This window comes from Poecilia formosa, unplaced genomic scaffold, assembly GCF_000485575.1.
Source record: "Poecilia formosa unplaced genomic scaffold, Poecilia_formosa-5.1.2 Scaffold41, whole genome shotgun sequence".
Lineage (NCBI taxonomy): Eukaryota > Metazoa > Chordata > Actinopteri > Cyprinodontiformes > Poeciliidae > Poecilia > Poecilia formosa.
In genome coordinates this window covers 2,766,836-2,777,984 of record NW_006799980.1, presented here as the reverse complement: position 1 = coordinate 2,777,984, position 11,149 = coordinate 2,766,836, and the positions used below count along the sequence as shown (strand labels likewise).

Sequence of the window (11,149 nt, the reverse complement as noted above, 5' to 3'; positions counted from 1 at the left end):
TTCTATTCTATTCTATTGTATTCTATTCTATTCTAATTCTTGATAAATAAGAAGAAGTGCTGTAAAATTTAATGAAGCAGTATCAGTTGTTGAATAATATATTTAGTAAAAGATAACACCTGAAGAAAATGATGTGAAAGGTGAAGTATTCCTCTAAGGATGCAGCTGAATGTTTCTTGGTTGTAAATATGTTGCATAATTTTGCCGTTATCAGACCAATCCCCACCACAACACCCACTGCGTTTCTTTTTCAAGTGGCTCCACTCACCCTGCAGCGATTGCCACAGCAGCCTTGTCCACAGCAGCCCTTGCCCCCGGCCCTGATAGCTGAGGAGCTCGGGCACAGCATCTATAAACGCACAAAAAGCAAAAAGATCATCAGTGTTATTGAATTGAAGATGAGATTCATGACAAAAATAAAAGCTGTTCAGTGTGTCTTGCAATACTTATGTTGCCTCCTAAATGCTAGACTCTACACCTTCAAGGTTCTGTTTTTTGATTAAAACTCATTTTTAGGTTTAAGTTTACATCACAAATAGGGCTTAATGTTAGCTTGTGATCATAAAAGCTTAAAATACAAGATTAAAATGTATGACAACATCAAACAGGCCCCAGTAAATTCATAAGACTGTATTCTTATCTCCTTTGGCAAATATTTGTGAATCCTGAAGCCAGTTGTGTCTAACTGGGCCCAACGTCCACACAGCTAGAGGTAGGAAAGGAAAAGGGATTGAACTTCCTGGTCTTTGTCTCACGTGTTTTCATCATGTGGGAAAAACAGCAGCTAGACGTGGCACTCATCGCTTTACTAGATTAAATATTTATGAATTATCTAGATAACCTCTGAATCTTGAGATAATGTCCATAAATATTCACAGATTGACGCTTTTCTGTGGGTATTTTTCAGTTTTCTATAAGGAGATTCATTAGGAACACTGACATTCAACTACTTTATAATAACTAAGCTTTACGTTCAAAACTCACAACAACTGAAGTTTTCCATCAGAAGAAACTTCTGGAACAATTTGTGGCTGTTGAGACCAAAGTTCAGCAAATGTTATGGTCATAATGCAAAACTTTGTTTCTGGAGGCAACCAAACACTATTATATTATATTATATTATATTATATTATATTATATTATATTATATTATATTATATTATATTATATTATAGTATATTATATTATATTATATTATAATGTATTATATTTATTATATTAAGTGGACAAAACTATAGTTGTGATTGCATAATACTTTTGTTACTTTTGCATGAACTTGTTCAAATGAAACTGAACTAAAATGAAATTGAAAAGTTCACATTTGTGAAAAAACGAATAAATTATTAACAGTTTATCTTAGTTTTCCCCTTACATTCAGACTGAAAACCTGTAACCTCTTTTCTTCAACAGTAATTTATATTTACTGTTCTTAATTTATGTAATGTCAATATATTTGTAACACTCCAATGAAAAAACACTTCAAAAATGCAGGGCGTTTTGTTGATTTTTTACTAAAAAATTTAGAAAGACTTGTAATGTTTTCTGAATCTTTTCTGTCATAAATCTCAGAGATTTGGCTTTTTCATTTCACATGAAAAGTAACTTTTGTTAACAGATAAACATGGCCAAATAAATATAAAGATGTTGATACTCAAACATTGTTAAACTACAATAAATCCCACATTTTGAATTTGGCTTCAACCAATTCTTCATATGAGAATGTTTTCCTTTTTGATTGAGGTTCCGCTTGCTTAATGATCTTGTTTAAATAGTGTTTCTGCTTGTTTCTTTGTTTAAAGGCTTTTGGATTTTTTTCATATTTTCAAGCTAAGGTATTTGACAGTAGAAGTACGTATTAGATTACGATTTTCCTAAAACGAAACCTAAATGTGGCAACGATCAGAAAGGTTTTAAAACAAAAAATTACCACAAATTACAAAAAAAACTGAAAACAGGATTAAGGGACTAAAATGATCATCTACTTAGAGGAATAAAGCCTCATTATTCTATCATTCTCCTCAGTAAAACTCCATAAAAGCAGGACATTTGAATTTACAAGTTTACACAAGAACAAGTGAAAGACCCAATAAAAAAACATTAACAACTGTATATAAAACGAAAACACACTGATACTCACAAAGAGACCTCCGCCGATGATGCCCCCCATGAGCCAGACCTGCAGGGTGATCTGGTTGGTTTGCAGCTTCTCCCCATTGGGGAAGAAAAGCAGCAAGTTGGAGATCATGCAGATGAAGGCCGACGGCAGCAGGATCAGGCCCACCAGGCGGGCACACTGTCCAGTACAACACATCCTGTCAGGATTATCCCTTTCAGCCTAACAAACTGTCCGCTCTCTCTTCTCTGACAGCCTCTTCAAGCCGAATGCGAGCGAAGGAAAAGCGACTCGGACCATAAAAGGCTGTGAACGAGACAGGAGGATTGCCGCTGACTCTGACGAGCCGAAAGTCAAACACAGCGAGTGACGGTTACAGCAGGAAGGGAACAAAGGCCAAGAGTCAGTGCAGCTACCCCCAATCTAATCAGATATGTTCACCTGCCTGACCGTTGATAACGCAAAAATAAACATGAATATACTCAGAGGAGGTTGGATGAACATGAAGAACAACTCGTTACGTTGCTACTGCTGAACTCCCTTTGCTACACGCTGAGCTTGTTATCGCTCAGGTGTTCGATCTGTGTGTCGATACACACCCACATGTGGGTTTGGTGCCTTAATAAGTGATTGTTTTCTAAAGATGGTACCCAACAAAACCCAAAAACTGAGCTTTTCAATAAAGAAATGTAAAATATTTCATTAATGAAGAATTTGGACAGATGCAAACATTTAGTTAGGAATGCAACAAGGTGATCATAACTGATTTAACGCTTAATGTGTGACTTTAAAGGAAGTTGTTAAGTGTTCATATGTTGATATGGTTTGCAGCCACTTATATAATCTTGTGGTATTTTTGCCCTTTAACACATCAAGTGTTCAGCTCTGTTGGGATATGTCACATATTTATGGCTTTTATACCTTTTATAGCATATTAAACTATTCTAAATTATAAATCTTCCAACAAATACAAATGGAGAATTCAATAACCTTACGCTCTTCAAAAGCAACAATTGGCCAATTGTTTTCAATCGGCGGCAAACATCAAACGGATAATGATTTACGCGACGTAAGCGAGTCCAGATGTTTTGACGTTACACCCTCTGGTGGTTAAAGCCTGGTGCTGTCATCAGCTCTGCTGTGTGTCATAAACGCTCCAGTGAGTTCTGGGTCTCTTCCCAGTGGGACGGGTCCAGGTGAGGCGATCAGGGAGAATCCTGATCAGCTGCCAGAATCATCTCGACTGACTCGTTTCTGGAGTTTTAGCCAAAAATAGTACTGAAGTAAGAACTCCTACATATTTTTACTCAAGTAAAAGTAAAAAGTAGCCATCCAAGAAATTATTGTTATTATTCACATCAACCATTTAATGATTAAAAATGACATAGTCAGACGGACCAAAATATGAAGTTTTGTGAAAATGTTGCTATTTTAGAGCCCAAAATGAAAATAACTCATATAAATAACACAATTTCAAAATAACAAAATCAAGCAAAAGACAAAAAAAAATTAAAATAAAAAATTCCAAATCAATTTATTTCAATATAAAACTTAATGAAGTATCTACAGAACAGTATGGACACCACCCAATAATTATAGAAGCTAAGCTGGTCTCTCAATAAATCTCTATTTGCTAATCAGGATGTGTCTGATCCATTTGAGGCATTTATTTATTCCCCATCCAAAGATGGCAGCGCCTCCCATTGAGGACCATTGCTTTAGACTTGGTGCCAGTATCCTTAATGTAACTAGTTATTCTGTCTACAGAGCTCATGAACAGAATTGGGAACAAAGAGCCAATCCTGTAAGAGTTCAAAAGTCACTATGAATTAATCTCTTATTACTGTAATGCCGAACCAAACTTTCTCTCTGATTGGTTGTTCACTGACCAAACAGCTTTTTGTTGAGGCCTCAAAGTGGCGAGGAACAACAATTCAATCTATTTGTTTACTCCTCTAATGGATGACGTCCATTTAAATGTTGGACGTCTGGAAATTCTCAGGAATTTTTTTTACTTTTACTTTCTCTTTTTTCCCACTTTCATTGTTTGCCAGCCTGTCGAAAGAGAAATAAAACCAAGCAGAAAAAAAACACAGCTGATGTAGGAAATCCCCATTTGTTCTTGGCAGCTTTTATGTGTATAATGTAAATCAGTGAGCAGTCTGACTCAGAGATTTGTCGGAACAAATGGCAGGTAAGTGAAATATTCAGAAATATCGAACAGATACAGAGGAATCATTCCTTCAGGACTGAACGTGGCCACAGCAGGGTGTTTGATGTGTGAAGGTTTTTCAGGTAAACTGGAACTGAGATCTATAGGTAGAGTATTAGTTTCTGCATTGTGGTATTGTTTGGCATATTTCACTTTATTCTGTGTAAGAATGTTACTTTATATTCAAGTAGACATAAAAAAAAGCCAAGTCATGCTATTTAATGAAATCAGGGCCCCATTCCAACAATAACTACGTCCGTCCTTAGCGCCATCTACAGGCCATCCGGTGACGGTCACTGTTGGAACCGCGTGGACACTTCAGCTGGTCCGTCCACCACCAACACCTCCGAGACTGTCAGGTGAGCAGAGAGTCACAGTTTATGAGCCGAGGCTTCAACAAAAATATCCCTCAGCTGCCTTTTAATTATGTTTAAGGATATGACCTTGGATGTGTAACACATGTTTTTGTTTTGCTGTGAATCTGCTTGCGCAACAGGATTTTTTTTTTTTTTTTTTCGAAACATTTTTGTCCTCAAGCGCCCCATACATTTCTGGTTAGTCTGCCTAGTAACCTCTGCATGCTCAAAACAGTCTGGCTAGAAATGAAACTGCTTTCACTTCACAGAAGGGAGTTTATCCGAAAAAGATTGAAAATGAGTTTTATTCAACCAAGAAGCTTGTTTAAATGAGACAAGCAATTTAATTCAGTTGGGTTTTGAAAAACAAGAATAATGTGCTTTTATTTGTATGCTAAAAGTAATTTCTGGCTTCCTCAATCTTTATTTGCATTACTGCCATCTAATTATTTCTGACCAGCTTTTTGTATTTCTTGCTGGTATTTTGACAACTACGAAGACATAAATATTAATTCAGCTCTACAGAAATACCTAATCCGAATTTTTAGATTACTTGTCCCCTCACTTATTTTTTTGTTATTTCTGTTATTAACAGTATTGTCATAGAGGTATCTCTCACTACGTGAAAAATAATGTTCTGACTCTCACAGTTACAGTTGCAATGATATGGATCGTCCTCACCGTGGCTCGAGTGATCTTCGGTTGGTAAACTCCTTCTTCTTCTTCTGCAGCATTCAGTCTTGTTCCTTGGTCTTCGATCGTCACTTTCTGAACTCACCATCTGCCCACAGGTCTTGCATATTTCCAGGATTGTCCTCAGCAGCCGAACATCCCTAAATATCTCTTAGGGATGGCTCTGTTCCCCCTCCTGGCTGCGCTTGTGACGAAAGATGCTGCCCGACCACAAGAGCATCCCAGTTGCCTCAAAGCCTGTTTGCAGTTTTTTCTGGGCCTGTTCATGTTTGCTTGGCTCCTATTAGGTACTGAGAAAAAAAAACATAGAAATGCTCCTTAAACACTTTACAGTTTATTTCAAAATGTTCTGTTTTGCTCTGGGCTGTCATGACATGTTGAGGTCTGGTTAAATATGGAGTTCCTCAGGGATCCATGTCACCTCCGTCCTGTTCTTCTTTTACATGTTGCCCCTTGGAGTCTTTCCATAATGAACTTAGGATTTCATACGAATATATCTGGGATTAAAATTGAGTTCTGACATAAATAAATCAAATTTGTAGTACCTGCTCACTCTGTAGAAAGCCAGCTTACTCTACGATCCATCAAATACTATTTTTTTGCTACTTCTTTTTACTTGTTTTATACTATTTTGGTCCAACTTGTCTGATTTAAAAAGGTGCTGTATGGATACAATAAACCTGACATGCTACTGGATCTAACTTTACGATTTTGTCTCATGTACCCGCCTCTAGGTGCCGTGTGGGTTTTCGCCGTCTACCAGCCAAACTACGACCCCTCCGCTGCTGATGGCCTTTACTGTAATAAAACGCTGTACACCTTTGCTTTCTGGAACGCCGTACTGGAGACTTTTGGGTTTGTCGTCATCCTGGCTAAACTCTGCAAAGGACTGGTGTGTTACGTGAACTTAAGTCCTGTGGATGCAGAATTTTACAGGAATGTCTGAGGTTCTGTGTGACCGCTTGCAAATAAACTGTAAAATGTTATTCATATTTTTAAAAAGTCTAAAATATGCTGAAGTAAAAATGGTTGTACAACTTTGACTGACGAAGAAAAGAATATTCTTGCTTTTAGTCTTTTGTGATTATTTTATTTATCTATTGAGTAAAGAACAGAAAACATGACAAAAATGCTTTTTTTATTTCTTTAAAGAAAACTGTATTGCTGTCACATGTTCTCACATGCTGCATCCTGACATGGGATGTTGTAAAATTCAGTATCTGCAGCCAGATGACAAATACAGAGTTGATCTTGTTTCTCGTTATAAAGATCCTCCCTGTATTTTTTAGCAACCCGTAATTTTATAATATTTGTAACTGTCTGTTACATCCGTACTCTACATATGCAGGTCAGTAGAATCTCTTAAATAATCAATGTAACCTTTATTGAACAATTGAAATATTAAAGGAGTTTGATAAATCTTTCTTATTGAAGGTTTTGACTTTCAATGCCATCCATCCATCCATCAGGTCATTTTCTCTGTATCTGTTGATTCCTAATAATTCAAAACTGAGCGTTTTTGGAACTGTGTTGGATTTTTAGCTGAACATTTTTCTATTTTAAATAAAAACAAACAGTGGATTAAAACTAAAGTATGAGTGTGAAATGCTTTTTGAATGTTAGCAAGAGGTCTAGCAGCTCAGTTTCTGTTGGGTCCCATAAATCGTGTGACCGGCGACACTTCTGATCAGCCATTTATGTGGAGGCTAAATTGTGCCGCTGTCACCTTGTAAACCAACTCGGCTGCCACATAGCCGTCAGTTCTCTGCATATCATTTACTCTGCTTGAGTAAATAAGATTGACAACATTAACGGGTTAGCAGTTAAATTTCTATTACGACATTAAGTACATCCATGGTACCGACTCAAGAACTCCTTGATTGTTCTTACTACAGACGTGGCTAAATCAAAATATAATCCTTTGTTTCAGTAAAGATTAATGCTGAACGCTTTGCTCAGATAAACTACCTCTAGCAAACAATTTAAACATTTTGGAGTGTGTCTAGTTTAGAGTATACGTGCCATAAAATATCAAGTAAAACTAAATATTTGTTTACATTCATTTCATGTGGACTATAAAGTTTTAGGTCTATATATTTTGTGGAGGATTCATCATTATACTAAAAGTATATGAGCTTCTCTACAGTAGTTAATGGCTTTTTATGAAAGACGTCTGAGTAAATATTCAACCTCTCAATAAAACTGCAGGCTCAGACTGCATTGTTTTGGTTTTACTTTCTCTCTCTACTTTTAATGCCATCTCAACTTGTTGAAAATTCCTTTCTCTTTTCTTTTTTTTTCCAAACTGGCTTGTCAAGTTACGGTAAACAAACACGAGCAGCTCATCGAAGAATTCCCCGTTTGTTTTTGACAGGACTCGAGCGCAACTTAAACTACCTGAGCAGCCAGATTTGGAGAAAGGAAGTCCTCTCCAGGCAAATGGCAGGTAAGAGGATCATGTTACAGTTTCATAAAAATATGTTGAGATGTGAGGTCGGGCAGAAGAGATGCATCTGTAGTGGGAGTGATATGTGGGACAAGCATGTTTTAATGTTGTAGTTGTTAGCTTGTACAGTTAAAAATGACACAAGGTATTTTGTTTAAAGCCAAGGCTCTCAATGGATAGACATCCAACAATGGACATGTTTTATAGCTGACCTGTGCTTAAATGTCAATTATTTTTACACTACATTCCCACCTACTAGAATTGAGTTGAATAGAAAAAAGCTTAGCTTCATGCGTTATTTATTTGGGTAGAGACACTTTTTGATGATCTTTAATTCAACCGAACATTAATACGGAAAAAAACCTGTTGTTTAGCTCCATCTGCAGGCCGTCCAGTGACAGTAACTGTTGGAACCGTTTGGAAGCTTCAGTTGAACCCGTCACCGCCAGCGCCCATCAGACTGTCAGGTGATCGATCGATTATCAGTTATTTATCCGACTTCCCCAGGATAGTTCAATACAGCAGCTGCACATTTACACGTCTCTTTTAAAGCAGTAAGGATGGGACACTGTGTAGTTACTATATCCATCAGTCCGTGTTCAGAGGCTACTTATCGATTCAGAGTCCTGGTGGGTGGGGTGCTGCTCCAGTGAACCACACCCACCGGTTCTCCAGTGGGTGTTAGATGGTTGTGCTTCAGACAGGTGGCCAATCTGCCATTTGTTCCGACTCCAACTGATCCCCACAAAAATTCAACCTTAAAACTATCATTAACAGAGAAAACCCATATGCTGACGGAAGTGAAACTACTGTCAATATCAACACACCGAACTCATAAACTCTTTTAGCCACATCAACGTCTTAAGTAGAGCTTATTCGAGTGAGTCCTTTCTACTAACTGTAAAGCATTCCCGTTTGATGATTGCAGTTGGAACTGCAATCACCTGGACTTGCCTCACTGTGGCTCGAGTGATCTTCGGTTGGTAAACTCCTTTTTTTCCCCAAGTGACATTTTGTCTTGCTGTCTTTGAACTACACACCCTGACCTCGCTGTCTGTCGACAGGCGTTGTGTATTTCAGGGACTGCCCTCAGCAGCCGAACATTCCCAACTATCTGCTGGGGTTGGCTTTGATTGCCCTGCTCATGATTCCCTTTGTGACTCTGCCCTGCGAGAGCTATGCCGCTCAGCCAAGAGAACATCCTAGAGGGTTCAAAGCGTGCATGGCGGGTTTTGTTGTCCTGTTTATCTTCGTATGGTTTCTGTTAGGTAAGGATGGAAGAATTGGTACCAAATATCGGATCCAAGCAGATTCAAGTTTATTTGTGAATGAACAAAAACTGACAGTGTTTGTCTCCCGTGTCCTCTCTAGGTGCCGTGTGGGTTTTCTCGGTCTATCAACCAAACTACGACCCCTCTGCTGCTGATGGCCTTTACTGTAATAAAACCCTGTACACGTTTGCCTTCTGGAACGCCGTACTGGAGACGTTTGGGCTTGGAGCCCTCTTAGCCAAGTTCTGCAAAGGAATGCTGTGCTATGTGAACATGAGTCCGGTAGACAGAGGTTTTTACGATAATGTGTGAGATATTGTAAGGATAATGTACAATTTTATTTATGTAAAAAAATAAATAAATGTGGCGACATTGTGTTTTGTATCTGAGAAACTAATATATTGATCTTGATTATTGTGTCTGTTCAGTAAACTCTATGTAATATAATAAAACAAGTTTTTAATGAACTAAGTGGCTGACAAGTACTTGGTGAAAACAAAAGTAGATTAAATTCATTCAAAATAAGTTTGTCGATGTGAATAAATGTCAAAATTATACAGACTGAAAATACATTAAACTGCAAATGTGAGGCTCCCAAATTGGATCTCACGAAGGAGGATTAGATTGTTGCAATGCCAAATAAAGATGTTTCTACTTAAAAACGTTTTCCGATGGCAGAACCACCACTGCTTTGGGCAATTCATTTACTGTTTAAACGGGAGTCCCCCATCTGGTCCTATCAGAAACATGCGGAGATCTCTGTCATCGCTGATCAGCCAGTCAGGTGGAAGGTAGTGCAGGCGTGCACATGCAAACCAGCTCAGGTCAGCCAGCCCGAAAAAAACAAAATCTCTAAAACATTAACAGCTCATTTGTCCATCACGTGGTGGTTCAGCTTTAGACGGAGAAACCGTCCAGAACAGTCCATCTAACAAAGTGGGAGACTAATCTGCTACTATGACAGGTACGTCCATCGAGTTTCACCTGTTTAAAAACTCCCTTATTAGCCACGTGGCTCTCTTTAAATACAGTATTTGTTTCGCTAAAGGCTAATCCTGTATTTTCTGCTCAGATAAAGTGACAGAGCTGGTCTCAAAGTGCCTACAGGCCCGGGACTTGGCTTACTGTCCCTACAGCCGCTTCCCTGTCGGTGCCGCCCTTTTAACAGCAGATGGCGCCATTGTCACAGGTAAGAAACAGGTGGCTCAAACAGAAAATCGCGCAAATACAGTGTTCAACCTGTTGTTATGTGACTATAATAAATTAATTTAAATAAATCACTTGGGGAGTGGCAATGAGAAAGTGGTAGAGTTTGACCGGTGGGAAAAAAGAGGCAGATTTGCATTTATACACACAAAACAACAGTTAATTTTTATAAATTTCAGCTTATTTGTAAAAATCAATTCATTTCAATTGTAATCTCTACCAGACAAACAGATTCAATTTAACTCCAACTACAATTTAATTTACAAAAATGAAACTGGCTCTGGGTAGGTGGGTATAAAATTATGCAGCACTTTTAAAAACAGCTCTACATGTTTTATTATTTCCAGGTTGCAATGTGGAGAATGCCTCCTATGGCCTGACCGTGTGTGCCGAGAGGACGGCCGTCCAGAGAGCCGTAGCTGAGGGACATAGACAGTTCACCGCCATCGCTGTGACATGGTAAGACACTTCATGCCGGTCAAAATTCAAACGATATCACAGTCATTTACTCGTCTTCCTCTCCGCCCAGTGATATCAAAGACCGTTTTGTTGGGCCGTGTGGAGCATGCAGACAGGTTCTCATGGAGGTGAGACTATCCACAGAACTGTTCTGTGTTTTCATAAGTTCTGCATAGAGTTTAAACACCTGCATGATAGTAGAAGGTGCTTAGGAAACTTGAATCATTCAAAGGGTCGTGTAGATATTTTGTAAGACAGAATTTACTGGGAATGAGAAAAAAATGTCTCTTTGTATAGTCAATCAATCAATCTTTATTTCAGACACAAAAGAGGTCCATAGTAAAACAAAAGAAAAAGAAAACAAAAAGAAACATGACAGTCACTGAGCCACAA

The 11,149-nt window shown here is 38.2% G+C and overlaps 2 protein-coding genes across 5 annotated transcripts in view; one reads left to right on the top strand and one right to left on the bottom strand.

The window, feature by feature from the left end:
- Positions 1–3,420, bottom strand: part of tm4sf5 (transmembrane 4 L six family member 5) — a 9,244-nt gene extending 5,824 nt beyond the window's left edge. Inside the window, exons 1-2 of one of the 2 annotated variants that reach the window (XM_007551375.2) lie at positions 2,138–3,420; positions 269–349 (exon numbers count right to left, since the gene is read on the bottom strand). In XM_007551375.2, coding sequence (XP_007551437.1) covers positions 269–349; positions 2,138–2,311 — 255 coding nt within the window. In that variant the 5' untranslated portion in view covers positions 2,312–3,420. The remainder of the gene's footprint in view (positions 1–268; positions 350–2,137) is intronic. The other variant, XM_007551376.2, reaches the window with a different exon arrangement.
- A 4,154-nt stretch (positions 3,421–7,574) lies between these two features.
- The window catches only part of LOC103137571 (cytidine deaminase), a 5,349-nt gene continuing 1,774 nt past the window's right edge, over positions 7,575–11,149 (top strand). The window contains exons 1-8 of one of the 3 annotated variants that reach the window (XM_016671042.1): positions 7,650–7,820; positions 8,195–8,287; positions 8,749–8,799; positions 8,885–9,088; positions 9,192–10,055; positions 10,164–10,280; positions 10,645–10,756; positions 10,827–10,884. In XM_016671042.1, coding sequence (XP_016526528.1) covers positions 10,049–10,055; positions 10,164–10,280; positions 10,645–10,756; positions 10,827–10,884 — 294 coding nt within the window. In that variant the 5' untranslated portion in view covers positions 7,650–7,820; positions 8,195–8,287; positions 8,749–8,799; positions 8,885–9,088; positions 9,192–10,048. Of the gene's footprint in view, positions 7,821–8,194; positions 8,288–8,748; positions 8,800–8,861; positions 9,089–9,191; positions 10,056–10,163; positions 10,281–10,644; positions 10,757–10,826; positions 10,885–11,149 lie in introns of those variants that run through there. The other 2 variants (XM_007551373.2, XM_007551372.2) reach the window with 2 other exon arrangements.